At 36.9% G+C, this 20,470-nt stretch overlaps 2 protein-coding genes across 2 annotated transcripts; one reads left to right on the top strand and one right to left on the bottom strand.

The window, feature by feature from the left end:
- Positions 1 to 5,846: 5,846 nt before the first annotated feature.
- LOC117635341 (zinc finger MYM-type protein 1-like) lies at positions 5,847 to 8,406 on the top strand. Its single transcript, XM_034369671.1, has 2 exons — positions 5,847 to 8,172; positions 8,324 to 8,406. Exons 1-2 carry the CDS (start codon positions 5,847 to 5,849, stop codon positions 8,404 to 8,406), a joined length of 2,409 nt encoding a protein of 802 aa, XP_034225562.1.
- Positions 8,407 to 8,518: 112 nt separating this feature from the next.
- On the bottom strand, positions 8,519 to 9,725 carry LOC117635340. The gene is made up of 2 exons (XM_034369670.1): positions 9,527 to 9,725; positions 8,519 to 9,201 (listed from the first exon to the last, which is right to left on the bottom strand). The coding sequence occupies exons 1-2, from the start codon at positions 9,723 to 9,725 to the stop codon at positions 8,519 to 8,521; spliced, it is 882 nt and encodes a 293-aa protein (XP_034225561.1).
- Positions 9,726 to 20,470: the final 10,745 nt, after the last annotated feature.

The raw sequence follows: 20,470 nt of genomic DNA, 5'->3' as shown, positions 1-20,470 counted from the left end.
CCCCTATTAAATAATACAAGGGCAAACTTGTCTTTTCGCTAAAAGATATTTTCCTTACTTTTTAGATATTTTCTTTCTTTTTAGATATTTTGTTTTGGGTTCTTACACTACAACTATTACATTAGCCTTATTTATAGGCTTTACAAGACTTGGGCACCAAGGCTACTTGTTCCAAAAGTAAACTAATTAATTATAAAATCACACACAAATAATAAAAGATATCCTAAAACTAAAATAAAAAATAAAAACAATATCCCATAAAATAACTAATTAAATAGTAAATACCTATCTTGATCCACCTTCTATACTCATGCATCACATGCGTCACATGCGTACCTTATTATAATCGAGGATGAACTGCGAATTCTGACCTGTTGATTGTGGAGTTGGCAGGATTTGGAGTAAAAGAGCAAGATGAGTCAACAGTCAAAAGGCAAAGGTAACCTTGAAAAAGAAAAAAATATTTGGGTTCTCTCCTTTTCCTTTTCATGACATCCCTGATGCTTTCTTGCTTTTATAGGTAATGGGATTTTGAATAATTTTTTTGAGTAATTTTGTTCAAATTGTTGTGTCTTCGTCTTCTTCCAGAAAGAAGCTCACACTTACGCAAGCCCCTGAGAGAAAGAATATTGGATTTTAAAAAACATCAAGGACTAATTAACACTAAAGAGGATGGCTCTGATTGCTGCTTATGACTTCAAAGATTCTTGAACTCAACCACAAGTAGTTCTTTGCTAGTTCATCCTTTTCTTTTTCTTTTTTAAAGAAAAAAGTATTTCTTTTTTTAAAGAATTTGTGTATTTAATAGGGGATGTTTTCTTTGGTCCTATCTGTTTCCTCTGTGCATGGCTGTTTAACAATACAAAACCCCTTCTTTAACATGATCAATGAAACTTAAATCAAATATGCAGGCACATAAATGTCAAAAACAGAAATGAAGAATTAGTATGCATATATGATTACTTATTTTCTTCTGTTAATTTTTCAGATATTAAGATGCAGGTAATAAACCACATTGAAAAGTCAAGAGACCTAAGAGCAACTCCACCGCTGCCTATCTACCTGGGTAGGAGGGGGCCCAAAGGCCAGAATCCAACTCCACTACGCCAAGTCCAGCACGGGCAAGGGATGGGTCCCACGAGCCCAAGCAAGCCCACGGGCAAGGGAAGCTCGCCCTTGCCCTTGCGTTACCCCAATGGTTAAAAAAAATTTGATTTCCGCTCGTTGACGTCAGCCCTGACACTCTCCAATGGGAAGAAGCCATGTGGCGCTTCCCGGACGCTTGGATCAAATTTTTTTGAGAAATTTGACATATTGAAATTTTTTGTAACAAAAAAACCCAAAAATTCTGAATTTTTTTCTATAAATACCTACCAATATTATTCACTTTCCACACCAAAATCTTCATATAAATTCATCTCCTTCCAATATTTTTCACTTTCCACAACAAATTTTCTACTACAAGATTTCATTTGTGTAAAAATACAAATGACCTCTTCCATCAAAGCCGGAGGGTCGTGGACAAACGTTTGAAGCGGTCAAAATCTTAGCGACGAGGTAAAAAAAAAAATTAATTGCCATTTTATTCAATGTAATGTAATTTTTTTTTTCCTTGCATTTCAAATTTTATTTTCTTAATAAATTATTCAAGGCAAAACAAAAAAGAGATAAACCATTACACATGGCTCCTCAAGTGAACAATGCATGCAGTCAATTCCAGTGGTGTATTCCGTGTAGGAAATAATGGCACTATTACGTCCTCCGAAGGAAAATACTCCCCCACGTCGTGATCCGGTGGAACAGCTGTTGGGGTCTTTTTCCGTCAGAAGGCTCGTCCGAGCTTGTTGATTCTTGAATCACCATAGAGTGGTGAATTAAGCCTTCATTACCCCTTTGTTTGAGTTAGCGAGAACTAGGCCCAAAGCATCCTGAGGGAGAAGCAAGTCTGAAGGGAGTACTCTGTTCTTCTTCCAGCGGCTGCGTGTTTTGTGCTGATGTTTTCGGCAGCTAGATGAAGAGTTGGAGATGGTATATTGATGTTGCACAGGCTTGGCATGAGAGTTTGCTTTGGTAAATCAAGATACTACTAGGTTTGGCATGAGAGGCTTGTGGCATGGGAGCTAATAGAAAATGAGCATAAGGAAAGGATTAAGGCTTGAGATTTTGGGTGTTTTCAGCAGCTAGACGAATAGCTCATGATGTCTGCGTTTTCTACCAAAAAGGTAATGACTATGGTTTCAACTTAGCTTGAGAGGATGGGTGTTTTAGATTTGGGATGGAGCTTTTTAGAGAGAAAGAGAGAGAAAGAAAGAAAGAAAGAAAGAAAGAAAGATAGATAGATAGATAGATAGATAGGATGGGTGGCTTGAGTAGATTTCCAACAGCATGATGATTGCTTGGTCATGCTCTGGATTGTTGCAGATGACTTCCTGATGTTGAACCGAGATTGTGTGAGCTTGGCATGAGAGCTTGGAGTGTGGGAGCTAAAGACCCACAAGTTTAGCAAATGAGAATGCTTGTGCTTGGCTTGGTGTTGAATATGCTTCAGGTTGGGTGTTGATAATTTGTTGTTTATGGCTATGGCTATGGGGATTTAAGAGTTTCAAAATAAGTAGGATGGAAGGAAAAGCTTGAGGTTTGAAGGCTATGGTATTTATAGCTTGGAAGAAAGGAAAAGCTCGAAATTATGCTTGGTAAAGCTTTATGGATTTAAGAGTTTCAAGAGAATGAGGATGAGAAGAAAAGCTTTAAGCTTGAAGGCTGTAGAAAAATTGATCGATGGCTGCTGTGTTGCTTGCACCAGCCGAATGAGGGGGCTTGATAGCTGAAGAAAAATTAATGGCTGCTGGAATGCTTGTAGCAGCTGAAAAAAGGTGAGTTCTCATGGTTGTTGAGAGGGTTGCAACAACCAAGAGGGGTTGGTTTTGGCTGGGCAATGCCTCCCAATTTATAGAAGGTGAAGGAGTTTTTTGGTTTCCAATATGTAAAAGGAAGTGTTGGAGCTAGTCTATTTCCAACGGGTAAAAGGGAGCATTGGGACTTTCTTATTTCTAGTTGGTAAAATTAGGCATTGGAAAATGACTATTTTCTATGTGTAAAAGGAAGTGTTGGAATTTGCTTGTTTCCAGCGGGTAATAGGGAGCATTGGGGCATTCTTATTTCCAGCAGGTAAGGCTGCGCATTGGAAAATGACTATTTCCTATAGGTAAAAAGAAGTGCTTGAAAAATATCTCATTTGCTCACCCACATTGGAGAACTCCAAGTAATGGACTTGGACTTTGGTGCTCCCAAGTAGATAGCCCAAAGTCTCCATTATCCAAGAGCTTCTGTGGGCCTTATGGACCTCCGTAACCTTCCACACCATAATCCCTCGTGCAAGCCCTGTAAACCACATGACTTGGGTTCATGTGAGCTTGGCTGGTGATCAACATATGAAAAATGTATTATTGGCTTGGCATGACATGCACACTATTTCTATATTTATTTAATGAATTAATTCTCAAAATACAGTTTAGATTAACGCAAGAACAACATTATACGTTATATTGGGCTTTAAATGTCTTTGGAATTCCCGTGACTTTTTTAGGCCTCAACAACTGCCTCTGCCAATGATTGAGTTGTCCTTGTACTCAATTGTGTCGGACTATAAGGACTCAGAGTATTTCAATTGTATGATGAGTGAGTAGATATTTCAATTGTATGATGAGTGAGTAGATATTTCAATTGTATGATGAGTGAGATGTGAATTTTATAATAAATATGGACACGTGGCAACCGAAAATTTTATCTGAAATTTTATATGTAAATTTTATAATAAAAATGGACATGTGGCAACTATAAATCTTATCCGAAAATTTAATCCTAAAATTTAATTTAAAAATTTTATCTGAAATTTGATATGAGAATTTTATAATAAATAGTGACACGTGGCAACCGAAAATTTTATCAAAATTAATCGTTTAAGTATTAAAAATAAAAAATAAAGTTAAAGTGAATTGTAATTGCCCTTGCCATTACCCATAGGGGTGGAAACAAAATTGCAAGGGCTGCCACTATTCACTTGAATAGTGACAGCCCTTGTCTTGCCATTGCTCATAGGGGTAGAAGTGCTCTAATATGAGATTATAAAGAGTTGCGCTACTCTCTCATTGCCCATTGGTTTTAGGGTGTAAAAGCTCAGGCCCCAAGCATGGACTTAAAAGGTTTTGGAGTGTAACCTCAACTTCCTTCAATGTAATTGTTCATGCAAACTTAATACACAATAATTTAATGTAATATTTCTTGCATACACCAAACATAACACAAAATATGTGCCATAGGTAAATTTTCTAGGTCGTCATCATCTCATATAGCTAACGGATTCACAGTTTTATGGGTAACAAATAATTCATATCCATGTTTGAAAATGTTAGGTTATAATGTCAAACGTATAACACCAGAATGAAAATCAAAGACACCTTCTACTAGAGAATATGTTGAAGATTCTTTTGCTTACGTTACATCAGCTGAGATGGTTACATCAGCATCGAAGACACTTTATGTTGAAGAATCTGTTGAAGAATCTTTTGCTGCTGAAGAATCTGTTGACAGAGGCGGATCCACAGAGGAGCAAGGGTGGTCAATTGACCCCTGCAACCTCTGAAATCCTCCATTAGAGCCGCCCAAATTGACCCTCGCAAGGTGCTCGATGAAATGCCCCAATGGGGCAAACTGTTGTGCTGCTGTGCAGCTGTGGAGAGCTTGTGCGCAGCGCGCATCGTTTTTTTTTTGTTTGGTCGACGTCAAAACGACGTCGTTTCATTTAAGTGGTTTTTTTTTTTTTTGCGCCCTCGACGTCGAAACGACGTCGTTGCACTTAAGGTTTTTTTTTTTCTAACCTAAATTCCAACCCCAACTAAAACAACCAACCTCCAATCCAATTCAATGGTGGCTTTCCCTCCCCCCTCACAAATCAGTCGGTGAAGGCAGTAAAGTGGCGTCGGCGGTGGGCATTGGTAGCAAAAAATTGAATAAGTGCCTCCAAAATTCAATTTGATTTCAAAGGTGGATCTATCCCTCAAATTTGAGAGTATGTTATCCTATTTTCTTTATGCTTTAATTAATTAGTAAAGATTCTTATATGTTAGTGTTTTTTTTTTTGATTAGTTGTTGTTTTTTGTTGTTGAGATTTTATTTTACTTTGTTAGTTTGAATAAACTAGGGCTTTTATGTTAGTTTGAATAAATTAGAGGTTTTGGTTTTGGTTAGTTAGTTTGAATAAATTAGGGTTTTATTTTTATGTTAGATTATATGATTATCTTGGTTAGTTTCAATTAATTAGGGATTTTGATTTTGGTTAGTTAGTTTGAAAGTATGTTATCCTATTTTCTTTATGCTTTAATTAATTAGTAAAGATTCTTATATGTTAGTGTTTTTCTTGATTAGTTGTTGTTGTTGTTTGTTGTTGAGATTTTATTTTAGTTTGTTAGTTTGAATTAACTAGGGCTTTTATGTTAGTTTGAATAAATTAGAGGTTTTGGGTAGTTAGTTTGAATAAATTATCGTTTTATTTTTATGTTAGATTATATGATTATCTTGGTTAGTTTCAATTAATTAGGGGTTTTGATTTTGGTTAGTTAGTTTGAATAAATTAGGATTTTACTTTTATGTAAGATTATATCTCTTGGTTAGTTTGAATAAATTAAGGGCTTCTAGTTTTGGTTAGTTTGTTTGAATAAATTAGTGTTTTATGTTAGATAATAATTGGTAAATTTGATTAGTTGTTGGATTTTATTTTGGTTAGTTTGCATAAGTTATGGCTTTTTAATATTGTTGATGTTTGATTGGTTATTTCTACCAATACAGTTATGGAACGATACTTTAAGAGAAGGTTCGCATCAACTACTTCTAGTTCGGATAATGTGGGTAGTTCGAGTTCGAGAGATGTGGATATTTCTAGAGATGTGGATAGTTCGAAAGAAAGTGAGTTGCAAGATATCTTAGCTAATCTTATTGCAGACCCTGGACTTCGACCTCAAATGTTGGATTATGATCCTAACATTAGAGACGAAGTTCGAAGAGCATATCTACAAAAGGGTCCATGTCAGCCCAAGGATCACACATTTCCACAAACTGATCTTTCAGGGTATGATCGACGCTTTAATGTCAAGTGGTTTGATGAGTTTGACTGGTTGGAGTACAGTATTAGTAAAGATGCTGCATTTTGCCTTTATTGTTATCTCTTCAAATCCAATTTCAGAATTGGTCAAGGGTGTAGCGACGCCTTCACAGAGATGGGTTTTAGGAATTGGAAGAAGAAAGATAAAATTAGGCAACATGTTGGACCTGTTGGAAGTGTTCATAATCAATCTAGACAGTATTGTGTGGATCTTATGAATCAAAAGCAACACATCCGAACAGTTTTGATAAAGCAATCAGAGCAAACTCGTATTGATTATCGTATTTGCTTGACAGCTTCTCTTGATTGTGTGAGATTTTTATTGAGGCAAGGTCTTCCTTTTCGTGGGCATGATGAGAGTGACACTTCAAGCAACAAGGGGAATTATTTAGAGCTCTTACAGTTTCTTGCTGATCATGATGAGAAAGTGAAGGCCGTTGTGTTAGAAAATGCTCCCGGGAATCTCAAGTTAATAGCTCCAACAATTCAAAAAGATCTTGTGAATGCTTGTGCCACTGAAACTATTAAGAAAATCATCAAGGATATGGATGGTGCATTCTTCTCTTTATTAGTTGATGAATCACGTGATGTGTCAGTAAAAGAACAGATGGCGGTGGTGTTTCGTTATGTGGACAAAAGTGGGGATGTAATTGAGAGGTTTGTGGGCATTCAACATGTTAGGGATACTACATCAAACTCACTCAAGGAGGCTATTGACATATTGTTTGCAAGAGAGGAATTGAGCATTTCCATGCTAAGAGGACAAGGATATGATGGAGCTAGTAATATGAAGGGTGAGTTCAATGGTCTTAAAACACAGATTTTGAGAGAAAATCCTTGTGCCTATTATATTCATTGTTTTGCACATCAACTTCAATTAGCTCTTGTGGCCGTGACAAAGGGAAATGCTGATATTGCCACTTTCTTCACATCTTGCAATAGCTTGGTTAATATTGTTGGAGCATCGTGCAAGCGTCGTGACATTCTTAGAGATCAACTACAAAAGGATGTTACGGAAGCTCTAGAAAAAGATACTTTTCCAACAGGACGAGGCTTAAATCAAGAAACTTGTCTCAAGCGTCCCGGTGATACACGTTGGAACTCACATTATGGTACATTACTTAGTATCATTTCCATGTTTAAATCTGTGGTGAAAGTGCTCAAATTTATTATTGAGGATGGCTCCACTGATAATCTAGGTGAAGCAAATAGGTCATTGAGAGAAATACAATCTTTTGAGTTTGTATTTCACCTATTTTTCATGAGATCTATATTGGGAGCCACAAATGACTTGTCACAAGCATTACAGAGGAAAGACCAAGATATTGAGAATGCAATGACTTTAGTCAAAGTTTGCAAGGACCAACTACAACACATGAGAGAGAATGCATTTGAAGCCTTGCTTGATCAAGTATCTTCCTTTTGTGCCAAACATGATATCTTGGTTCCAAACATGGATGATGCATATGTAGCTCAATGGAGATCACATCGGAGAGCTCCTATAATAACACACCTCCATCATTATCGTGTGGACATCTTTATTCAAATCATTGAGTGGCAACTTGCGGAATTAAATTGTCGCTTTAGTGAGGTAAATACTGAGTTACTTCTTTGTTTGACATGTTTGAGTCCAGATGATTCATTCATAGCTTTTGACAAACAAAAGCTACTTCGTTTTGCTGAATTTTATCCTCAAGATTTTAATTCCCGAGATCTCTTGGCACTTGAAGATCAACTTGAGATTTATATTACTCATATGCGTACGATGACTGATTTTTCTCAATTGAAAGGGATTGGTAGCCTTGCAAGAAAAATGGTGGAGAAAGGGTTGCATAGAACATATAATTATGTTTATTTGCTTATCAGATTAGCCTTAACTTTACCGGTTGCAATTGCTTCTGTGGAGAGAGCATTTTCTGCTATGAATATTGTGAAAGGTCCACTTCGCAACCGAATGGGAGATCAATGGTTGAGTGATAGTTTACTTGTTTATATTGAGAAAGATGTGTTTGCTTGTATTGATAATGAAACTATAATGCTACGTTTTCAGAATATGAAAACTCGTCGTGGACAATTGTAATGTGGTTTTTTTCTATGAATTATGAATTCTAATATTATCGTTTCATTTTTATGAGTATATTTTGTATAAATTTTTTTCATCTTTAGACATTGACCCCTGGAAGGAAATATCATGGATCCGCCACTGTCTGTTGAAGAATATTTTGATGTTGTTACATCAGTTGAGATGATTACACTGTCAGTTTTGTCTTCTTGAGTGGATTTACAGTAACCGTTTCGGTGCATATTGACATTGCACTCAGAACATTCCCAGACCAATCCTTCACATGGTTTACCACATGCTTAAAAAGGAAGAATGTGCTCTCTCTTATCAAAGGGAATGGAACTCTTTCTCTTCTCAACAAGAGTAACAGGGTGTGGGTGAGTGTCATGCTTATATGCTTCCCCTAACTTAACTTGCGAATGCCAGTTTAGCACGCAGTGAGGATGACAATCAAAGTCACAATCTGAGCAGGAGTAGAACCAATATTTGGGATTTCGTGGTCCTTGGAATATTTCACAGTAATGTTCATCAAGCTTGTCTTTAACATTACCATAGGTGAGCTTCAGTCGGTGATCATCGTATATGTACCTGGCTGTGGGAGGTAATTTTACACATGGATTACAAAGATTGAAGTTGCATGTAAATCTAGTACAACTGAACCAAGCAATGTGCCCAGAAGTACCACAACCCATACACGTTCCACCCTGTTTTATATTCCCAAAGAATACTGCAGTGAAGGTCAAGGTAGAAGCCTTCCTCCTTGATAAAGTAGATGTTACATCCGTCAATATATTATCACAATGGTATCCGAAGCCCTGGCTAAACCCATTGCACATGTAGCACCTAAACACGCCGTCAATAGAAGAAGCCCTCGGAATGAGTGTGAGCTGGTGCCAGTGAAGTAGGAGATGCCTCTTTTGAGGTAATTGAGCGCAAATTATGTGGAGAAGGAAACGGCATGACGATATCGATTCTTCTTTTCCTGCATAGCTATGAAAGGCATTTGTAGCAGTGATTGGTCGCTTGCAGCCATTACGAGTATTTATTACATCATCATGGTGATCATTATCTTTATGTACCTCATGATGATAACTGATGAGTGCTAAGCTATGTTGATTACTAAAAATGGCCGATCTGCGCATCTGGTTCTGGATTTGTTTGGATGTTGTTGTTGTTGTGCTACGGCTCATTGTCGTGGGTGGACTTGGAGGTGGTGGTGTCAAGGATTTTAGCATATTTTAAGGCACATGTATTGTGGGCAACAAAACTGCAACATTCATGACAATAATAAACAGTGAACTTTATGCCATCCAAATTTTTAAAGCGAAGATCACAGAAATGTTGGTTTTTTGGGTAAATGTCCTCAAAGCTCCAAGTGAGCTCGAGGCGGTATTGGTGCAGTGGTATTTTGACCTGGCGAGGTAACCAAGTGCATTCCTTATGGACCACAAGATCGCAGATGCTACAGAGGTAGAAGATTTTGCCAGATTGGCCACATGCATGCATTGCAGAAGGATTTAATGTGTTTCTTAAGGACGGTGAATTTGTGGAATTCACAGTGGTTTTGTGTTACATTGGGAACAAGCGTAGGTGAAGCCGCTGCAGCATTTGTCACAGGCTTTACAGAAGATGCCATCTGTGGCTGGGAAGAGAATAAGTGGGTGTTTGCGGTGGATTAGGTGGTTTATCTCAGGAGGTAGTTCATCTGCACAAGATTTATGGAGAACGAAGGCAGGGCGACATTGGTTGCAAGTGTAGCTTGGGCCAAGCATTGGGTCCTCACACGCGGAGCAAAAAACCAAGGGACAATCCTTCTCCTTCTGCTCTTCCTTGAACATCAGCGGATGCTCATGACAGACATGTTCAATTTGCTGCTCAGCCATCTCCCTCTGTATCACTAAGCAGCTGGTCTTAGGTTTTTCCGGTCACTTAGCAATCACAAAATAAAGCCAAACGAAATATTATGTATCAGCACGGATTGGCAAATCAATGGCTCCGAAGAGAGAGATGTAGAAATGGCTGTTACAGTAACAAGAAACAGAGGAAGCAATCTCGCTCTCTCAATATAGATCCCTGATGCTTTCTTGCTTTTGAAGGTAATGGGATTTTGAAGAAAAAGAAAAAAAAAGTTTCTATAATTTTGTCTAAATCATTGTGTCTTCCTCTTCTTTTAGAAAGAAGCTCATCACAGGCACAAGAACCAAAGAGAATGATTGCAATTTAAAGAAGATCAAGGAGTGAAGAGGATGGCATTAGAGCAAGTCCAGCAGATGAAGTGGACTCGGGCTGGGGGGGGTTTGGGCGAAAAAATCACGTCCAGCAGGCCAGAGTCAGCCCGGGCGAGCGTGGGCCCCAGCAAAACGGGCAGGCCCGAAGTCGATTTTCGAGACCCAGCTCAGATGGCGTCACCGATTGCACGCGTGCATTGCGGTAACAAACAGTAACCGCAACCGTGGCAACCAGCCAATTTTTCTGCCAAAAAAAAATGAAAAAAAATCGAATTTTTTTTTTAAAAATACACAAAAATTACAGAATTTTTTGTGTATAAATACCAACCAATACTCTTCACTTTTAACACCAAATCCTCATATATTTTCTTCTCCTTCTACTATTCTTCACTTTCTCCTCAATATTTATTCACTTTCTATTCAATATTTTTTCACTTTGAAGTTTTAATTTTTTTCTAGCATATTATGGGTTCTTCTAATGAAAATGGAGGGGCATGGAGCATGATAGAAGATGTTAGCTTGTGTGAGGCTTGGGTCCAAGTTAGTCATTGTCCCGTAACGGGCAATGAGATTAAATTTTCTCATATGTGGAAAAAAATTCATCAAGCATTTTGTGAAAGGGCAATTGGTTCTACACGTACAGAAATGGCATTATCCAGTAGGTGGAAAGTTCTTAATAAAGAGTTGGGGAAATGGAGAAATGCTTTAGCAAAAGCGATCGACAACCAACGAAGCGGAGAAAATCTTAGCAATGAGGTAAATTATTTGTCATTTTTCTTCTATTAATTTCTATGTCATATTAATTTTTATTTTAATGTTTCTTGCAATTTATATATTTAGTTAATATGTCTCTATTTTTTGTTAATACATGTTGCATTGTTTTTATTGTTTCTTTAATTTCCATTAGTTTTTTTTGTACATGTTGCATTGCCAATATTTGAAAAATTCTCTTGCATTTCCATTTCATTTTTTTTTTATAGATTATACAAGCACAAATGTGGTTTGGTGCTACCGGCCAAGGGAAAAAAAGTTTTAACCATACCCATTGTTGGGAGGTGGTGAAGACTTGTAAGAGATTCCAAATTATTCCAACCGGTCCGACGGTAGTCTTGAACGAGACTCCACTTCATGAGACTCCGGCATCGGATTCACCTATGGATTCCCCGATGAGTCAAGACTCACCCATTGAAAATATTCCAAGGCCTATTGGGAGGAAGGCGGCGAAGGCGAAGAGAGGGAGTAATTCTAGCAAGAATGCATCTCAATTTTTGGAGGAACTTTCAAAGCACCAAGCCATGAGAATTGAAATGGACTTGAAACAACAAGAGCACGATATGGCAGTTCAAGTAGAATATGCAAAAGAAAGGGAGTATGTACGCAAAGAAAGGGAGTATGTACGCAAACAAAACATTGAAAAAAAAGATCGGGAAACCATGGCTATGGATACAAGCCATATGTCTCCTGAAACAAAACAATTTTGGAAGCTAGAACGAAGGGATGTTATGAGACGAAGACTTTTTCGTGACGATGGACCTAGCAACATGGATTGGTTAAATGATGGAAACCATTAAAATAGTTTTTTTGCCTTTAATGTCTTAGTTTACTTGCCTTTGATTTCATTGTATTTTTTTTTTTTTGTTTAATTCATGTACCTTTGATTTCATTGTATTTTTTGTTTTGTTTAATTCATGTATTTTATTTTATTATTAGTTGTATCGCTTTTCTTTTATTCAATAAAGAAAATATTCAACAAAATTCCTTTTTATTCAAAACATTCCATACATAAAAAAACAAACCACAACCAAAGCATAAAAAATTAAACAAACCACAACCAAAGCATAAAAAATAAAACAAACCACAACCAAAGCATAAAAAATAAACAACCACAACCAAAGCATAATAAAATAAAAACAACTTCTTCACTTCACTTTATTCACCTTCATTTCCTTCATGACCTTTCACCGCCCATAAATGCTCCATCAAGTCAACTTGACGGTGTTCATGAATATAGGATGATTGCATCTCCGTGTAGCGATCAATCATACGGGGCATGAAACTACTGTCTCTAACCAACGGTTCATGCTGCACTTCTTCTCCATTTGGCCCCACTGGTTTTTCATAAATTCGTGTTAGGGCCGTGTCCATGGGATTTGGTTCATACACGTCATCAGCATCGTAATCATATTCATCTTCCACAATCATGTTATGGAGGATGATACAAGTCATCATTATACTCCTAAGCACCTCCTCGTCAAATAGACGTGCCGCGCCCCTGATAATAGCCCACCTAGCTTGAAGGATACCAAAGCACCTCTCAACATCTTTTCTGTACCCCTCTTGATAGCGAGCAAAAAATTTTTGCTTATGGGATCGGGGATGTGGAATTGTTTTCACAAATGTTGTCCACCTCGGGTATATGCCATCAGCTAGATAATACCCGGTCTGGTAGATGGTATTGTTAATTTCATATGTGATATTTGGGGCTTCACCTCTCAAAACATCATTGAACACCGGGGATTGACCTAGGACATTCAAATCGTTTTGAGATCCGGCAACTCCGAAGAAGGCGTGCCAAACCCATGTATCAAAACCAATAACTGCTTCCAGGATGATACTTTTCTGCCCTTTTCTATTTCCATAGTCCCCTTGCCAAGCAGTTGGACAATTTTTCCACTGCCAGTGCATGCAGTCAATGCTACCAATCATGCCAGGGAATCCTCGAGACTCAGCTTTTTGGAGAAGCCTTTGCAGGTCCCTGGGCGTAGGTCTGCGGAGGTAGTCTCTGGTGTACAGAGTTTCCACTGCATCACAAAATCGCACCAAGCTCTCCAAAACAGTGGACTTCCCCATCCGAGCAATCTCATCCACCTGATCAGCAGATGACCCATACGCCAACATTCGTATCACAGCTGTGAACTTCTGCTCTGGAAGAAGTCCCAAATTTCCAGCACAATTTCTCTTTTGAACAAAATATTCATCATAATTGCAAATATCATGCATGATTTTTTTGAACAAATGAGGCTGCATTCTATATCTCCCTCGAAAATGAACATCAGAGTACAGAGATTGTGGGATAAAATAATCTTCCATAAGATTCTTACCCCGGGAATGTCTATGTCTGTCCACATTTGGCCGACGGCCTTCTCGTGAACCACGGCGAGCCTGTTTTCTTCCTCCAGCAAAGCAACTGCTATGCCAAGTTGCTCATCTAGTTCTCTCTGCGCCCTTTTGCTTGCAGCTCGTCTACGCATTCTTTCTCTAGTTTCTCTCTCTTGCCTCTCCAAAACCTCTTCCATGTCTGCCATTGAGAATGGAGAATGAAAGCTAAAATTTGAGAAATGGAAATGTAGAGAAGAATTGGTGTGGGAGGTATGAGCTGAACCTCTGATTTTATAGAAAAATGTACACAGATAGATATGACACGTGGCGCAATCTTAGAGGGTGAAAATCTTATCTGAAATTTGAAATTCAAATGAAATTTCAAATTTCAAATTTATTTGAAATTTGAATTCCGAAATGTATCTGAAATTTGACATTTTGAATTTATCTGAAATTTGAATTTTGAAATGTATCTGAAATTTGAAATTTATCTGAAATTTTAAACCGAAAATCTTATCCGATATGAATAGTATTGACACGTAGGAACCCAAAAATCTTATCCAAAAATATTATCCAAATTAATTATTTAAGTAAACAAAATTGTGAAAAAAAACAAAAAAATGAATAGTAATTGCCATGGCAAGCCCCTAACTGCTGGAAACACATTTTGCTGGAGGAGACTAGGGCAGCAACTATTCACGTGAATAGTGCCTGCCCTAGGGCTAATCTTGCCATGGCAAGAGTCAACTGGTGGAAGTGCTCTTACAGCTTCTGGCTCCGAAAATTCTTGAACTCAACAGCAAGTCGTTCTTTGCTATACTTTATCCTTTATTAAAAAAATTTATTTATTTAAAAAATAAAAAAAAAAGGTTCCTTTTTAAAGAATGTCACCTGCGCAAGTTCGGGTCATAAATTGCATAGGGCTTCCGAGCCCCTCGGTGCTACACTTAATACATGTTCGATTTTATTATATCAAGGCTCCAATAATGTGACTATTTTATTCTTTTTGGAAAAAATAAAAGTAATATTCTTGTACTTTTTACACCCATACACTCACAGTAATATATTTAGATGATCAATTTGTTTATTTTTCCTTTTTCTTTTTTGGAGAAAGAAAAAAAAAATCATTCATAAAGCATAAAAATGAAACGTCTTCATCAAGAGAAGGGGCAGCCAACATAGGCTCATCAAATCCATATTATATAATTTGCGCAACTTAACGCAAACTACGCAAGAGAATGAGCTACTCTATTCCATTGGAGGTGTTCCCAAGGACAGTTAAAACTAAAAGAACGAAAACGCCGACTTCACTTCTTCCACGAGTGCATCATCCGCTTCATAATTAACTTTTGTCACCTCAAGAAAGAGCCTCTGTTAACCTCCTTGGCATCCATGTCCAAGATTACATCATAAAATCCTAGAGCCAAAGCAAACTACATACCTTCCATTGCATACTTGCATACTTATCTTTGGTGAATCAATTATATAAATGCAATAATTCATTGGCTGAGAAGCATCTAATCAGGATTTTAAGGATGGTATATGATATAATTAAGGGTGAGCAGAAATGTTTGCAAAAGTCTGCTAAATTAAAGACAGAAAAAAAAAATGTTCCAAAAAGAATAACTCTATGGATGCTATGATGCACATCACTTGTGATTTTTCAGTTGTTTAGTATGTTATATCTTATGGAACATCCAAACATCAATCCTTCTCAAGGTTTACCACACAACTGACTCTCTCTCTCTCTCTCTCTCTCACACACAAAGATTTAACAACGCAGGCCCCAAGAGAAGTTAAGAAAGAGAGAAAACCATATGGACCGGTTGTGGCTGATAGTTGGTGTGCTGATAGAGGCAGTGATTACTTCTAGGACCCTCAAAGATTCTTGAACTCAACCGCAACTTTTTTTTGGCTACTTTTTTTGTTTTTGAAAAAAGTGAAAGTTCCTATTTTATTTACCTTCACCTAACAAAACAATTTCCTTCTCGGTGAATGTTCTCTCTCTTATCAAAAGGAATGATACTCTTTCTCTTATCAACAAGAGTGCCAAGGTGTTCATGAGCGTCATGCTTGTTGCTGCCTAACTTAACTTGCGGATACCTCCCCAAAATGCAATGAGGATGGCATTCAAAGTCATCATCCGCACCGGCCCTCGCTTGGAGGAGAGTTCAATTAGAGGGGGTGTTCATGAGCGTCATGTGAAAGAGAGTCGGAAAGAGACATGCATTGGAGGTCTAGGTATGAGTCACATTTGTTACAATAGTAACAGAAGCCTTGGCTCAAGCACTCGCACATATGACAAACACTCTGTCAAATGAATTAGCTTCTTTTGAGAAGAGTGGTGTAGGTGAAGCGGGTGAATCGTTNGTACTAGGTAATTCAGCACATGTTTTGTGGACAAAGAAAGGGCATTGTTGTTGGCGGACACAACGATAAAAGGCCTTGCTACTGATGGTGGTGATGGGTCCCATGCAAGCGTCACATGTAATTGTACTTAAAGCATCTCCTAAACCCTCGTTATGGAGGACGAAGAGATGTTGATCGAGGATAGAGTGCTTCAGCAGTTTCTCAACTTCTTTTTTTATAGTATTTTATCAGCTCCGCCATGGCCGACCACAGACCCTGAGTTGATATTTTCCTTGATTTCATGTGCTCGAGCATCTGGTTCAACAGCTCTTTCAGATCCTGCTCCTTTAACAGATGTTTGTAGTATTCATCTTCATTAAAATCAGCATCAATATCATCAACATGAACATCAACAAGAAAATGACAATCAAACGCCTTATTTATTTTCTCCCTGGTACATATAGTGTGGGCAATGTAATTGCAACTATCACAATGATCTTTGTTCAGTTTTGAACTGATTGTTTGTATTGAGTTTCTGTTTGATTGGTTGGTTGGTTGGGTGTCCGTTCTTCAGTCCAGGTATGATGGATAATCCTGGATATTTTCTGATTTTGGACTAATCCCTCATCAATGCTCAAGTGGTAAAAAGATTTGCCAGCCGTAATTTTCAAAAGCAAGTCTGACTTTACTTTCCAGCTTTCATGGTCATCAAATTTATTTGGAGTCTAGTTACCAACGATGAGGAGTCATTATGACATACCTTAACAGCTAAGAAACTATAAACTTTGGACTAAAACTAATTCAAATAATTTGATCCTTGGATTAAATCACCATTGGTGGTAACTTATTTCTCAATTATCAAAATAATGTGAATTTATTTAATTTAATCCCCTTTTGTTGAATAGTATGGGTCATTCATCATTTTTGGAAGACAAAGCTCAATTCCCATTTTGGAAAGTGAACCCAACGCTTATTTCGGGCCGGCGCGCAAATTTCAGACCCAAATGAAGAGATCTTGTAATTTTTTATTGAGAGAGAGAGAGGGGGGAAGGGGCGGCAGGCAGGGTGAGTAGAGTAGGGGGGTTGGATTGGGATGGGAGGTGGTTATGGCATCTTTTTTCTTTTGTCTTTCTAAAATTATATTCTAAACGTAAATAATGAATTTTAAATCCAGCTTATAAAAAGTCTCTTTTTTTTTTTTTTAAAAGGATTTTTTCTATTGAGATGGGCAATAATATATTAAATTCACACATACTACACGAATGCTAAGACTCGAACCTAATAACTCTTTGTAAATTAGATTAATTTAGAGTAGTTTAGATATCACTTTTAGCAACAACAAGAAATTATGATTGTGACTTTGTAAAAAAAAATTATTGAGAGAGGCATCACTAAACTAATAGTTAGTCAGTTATGTTGTGTTTTAAAGAAGAATGCTATTTGTCCGAACTTTTTCTCTAAACTCTTTCCCAACCCAATATGACCTATGTGGTAGGAAGACAAAAAGAATAAGTAAATAAATAAATAAAAACTTTCCTAAACCGAGGATATATTTTAGCAATCTTTCTTCCTCACGCATCATGTTGCACATCAAATCATTGGATTAAAAGAACAACAATATTATAATACCCACTTTGTGAGAAATGCCTCATAAGTTGTGAAAAAAAAAAATGAGATAAGTAGTTATAACAAGTAAACCAACCAACCCCCTTTCTTCTGATATCCCAATGAGGAAGCATGCTTCACCTGCTGACTGCTCAACTGCTATTAACATATTTGACCTAACAGGACATTCACCTGCCACACCATTAACAATTAATCCCCTTTATGAAATCAATCAAATATTTATTCCTGCTTTTAGGTGAAAGAGGGCAGGCAGGCAGCTAAAAAAGAAGTGGGTCATTTGCTGATGAGTGATTCTGATAGCTTTATTTGCCCTTTTCTTCCTCTCTTTTTTGTAATGGTAAGGTAAGAGAAGGCTGGCTTGTTGGAGAATGCTACTGAGAATAATGGCTTCAAGTCCAACCAAACCAAACTAACAAAAACTGCAAACCCAAGCTACCAACCTTGAAATGGAACCCTTATTGAATGCCATCAAGTTTCCACTTTTCCAAACACAGCTCTTATTTCAAATAATTTCAATGGAAAATAATTCAGAGACCTCAAGGTTCAGAAATTCAGAGTAAGATTCTTGCCAATATATTTGCGAAGCAGTACCTGCATGCATGTGTCTCTCTAGGGTTCAGAAATTTAGGGTATGAAAAAATAATAATAAAGAAAATGCCAAATGCCTCACATGCCAACACCCCTAAAAATGTGACATCCTATTGTACCAAAAATTAAAAAAAAAATTAAAAAAAACTGTCACTTCCTTCTCCAGCTCTGAAGTATTCAAATTCCAATAAGTAGCAAGTCTGAAATGGAACAAACAACTCAGAGCCGAGCGCAGATTGACTAGTTTCAAATCAATATAGACAATTTTCCCCTTCTTTTAACATTGGTTTTCTTATTGGAAGTACAATCCTTCCTTGGTAGCAGTAAATTAACGGGGCACTCAAGGCTGAGGAGATTGACTACTTCAAACGAGAGACAGGTGTGCCCTTCTTTAAGGTAACTTGTACCTTTGTTTTGTCATTGGAATAATATTTGAGCTTTTCAACATACATCTATAATTCATGGTGAATTATTAAATCTCAAAGTTGAATTATTAGATATGTCCTGTTGTGTGAGGAAACAGTGATGAGATGGGGTAAAGGAGGGCCTTGCGTGTCCTTATATCCATCATCCCTCGCTCTCACCTTTTAGCATAAAAATTTGTGTGAAACGGGAATAACAAATTCACAATATTCTTTTGTTATATTTGGTCAATTACAAGTTATCACGTAGAAAAGTTATCACGGATAGCATACTGTGATTGATTGAGGATAGCAAAACAATATTATTCCTATTTTACACTGTGTTTCCCCACCTTATAGGGTTTATTTTACATTAAATTTCAATGATCCAACATGTTTACTTTTCAAGTCTTTATTCATAGATCATGGTGAAATAAATAGACAAACACAATATTTACACAAGTATTTCCCCACCTTATAGGCAAGGGCAGAGCTGTACTAAGGCCTGGGATGGCTCTGGCCCCTCCAATTTATTTAAGCCCTTTGAATGTATATATTGGATGTGGTAACAAATGCAAAGAAAAATTGCTATACTTAAGCCTATGGTCACCTCACCACAAATCAATACTTATCAAAATTGTATTTTAATATGAATATAATAGTAAAATCATACTACATTTATAAAAGAAAACCACTCATTTCAATTTAGTGCTTTTGTACGCAATAATTTACTCATTAGGCTAAAAAAAATATACAACTAATTACTTTTTGTGTTTAACATTTTGGCCCCCTCAAATATAAAATCCTAGCTCCGTACCTGCTTATAGGGTTTATTTTACATTAAATTTCAATGATCCAACCCGTTTACTTTTTAAGTTTTTATTCATAAATCATAGTGAAAATAAATAGACAAACACAATATTTTCAAGAAACATTAAAATGACTACCTTTCTGATTTTGGTGATTTTTTGCTCCTAAAAAGTTGTCTCTCAAAGAAATTTACTCGAGTAATCCACCAATGGAAACTCCACACCACACATATATATATATATATATATATATATATCTTGTAAATAATGTATTGGGATATTCCTGATATTATTTATAATAAAAAAGGAAAAAAGTGCATAGTCCAAACATGAAAACCAGGTTTTGATAAAGTAGTGGATAATCTACATCACTGCCCCCACATGGATGGATGAACTGAAACAGCATGAAATATTCACGCATACGTAGCTCCTTGAAGAAGGAAAAAGTGTTTATAACAGGAAGTACAGGCAGCTGTGGCATATATGTTAGGGGAGGCAATTCTCCTCAGAGCCCTTTTCTTCCAACTTGGATAACATAATATTCTATAATTAGAAAATTCAACCTAACTAAACTACATGCTTAATTTTATTTTTGCTAAGCCTCCCAATTGCAGTACATGGTTTGGTTTTTCCTAATCAAAATAGTCGTCTAATTTTTGTACACATTATCTTGCAATATTTATGCGCGATTGATTACGCTTTCTAGTTTTCTGTATTGCAAGAATCTCCTTTGAAGTTGTGTTCTTTCTGTTTTATATCATGAATTTTTGCCCAATATATCAATGAATTTTACTGCTTTACAAAATAATATCATGAGTTTTTGCCCACTATTTATAGACTAGGGTGTCTGCTGTGCATCTTTTATTTTCTTTAATTAACCAACTAATAACTTGCCCGAATCAATCAACTACTTACCCTATTGTACTTGTACCTAATGCTAAGTTAGAAAAATAAAACTCTTCTTGACTTGTGATTAAATTAATAGTAAAGTTTAAAAGAGAATATATTTTTAGAGTACATTAGTGAACCACGTTGAAATCTACTAATTACATCATTTGTACTAATGATTATTGTGATTTTTAGTGGTATAGTCTACAAACATATGGTCCCCTGATGGATTAAAGTTCTCTTTTGGGAGTTGGTATTGACAA

The sequence above is a fragment of the Prunus dulcis genome, chromosome 7, assembly GCF_902201215.1.
Source record: "Prunus dulcis chromosome 7, ALMONDv2, whole genome shotgun sequence".
NCBI classification, from domain to species: Eukaryota; Viridiplantae; Streptophyta; class Magnoliopsida; order Rosales; family Rosaceae; genus Prunus; species Prunus dulcis.
Note: the sequence above shows the minus strand (reverse complement) of the source record. Positions and strands in the feature narration are given on the sequence as shown.

Excerpts from the sequence above, each read along its gene's own strand:
- LOC117635341 (XM_034369671.1), top strand. The coding sequence starts at position 5,847 with ATGGAACGATACTTTAAGAGAAGGTTCGCATCAACTACTTCTAGTTCG. Across the intron at positions 8,173-8,323 it reads TGAGAAAGATGTGTTTGCTT|ACATTGACCCCTGGAAGGAA; the intron begins GTATTGATAATG and ends TTTCATCTTTAG.
- LOC117635340 (XM_034369670.1), bottom strand. The coding sequence starts at position 9,725 with ATGCATGCATGTGGCCAATCTGGCAAAATCTTCTACCTCTGTAGCATC. Across the intron at positions 9,202-9,526 it reads TCGCTTTAAAAATTTGGATG|GAAAAGAAGAATCGATATCG; the intron begins GCATAAAGTTCA and ends ATAGCTATGCAG.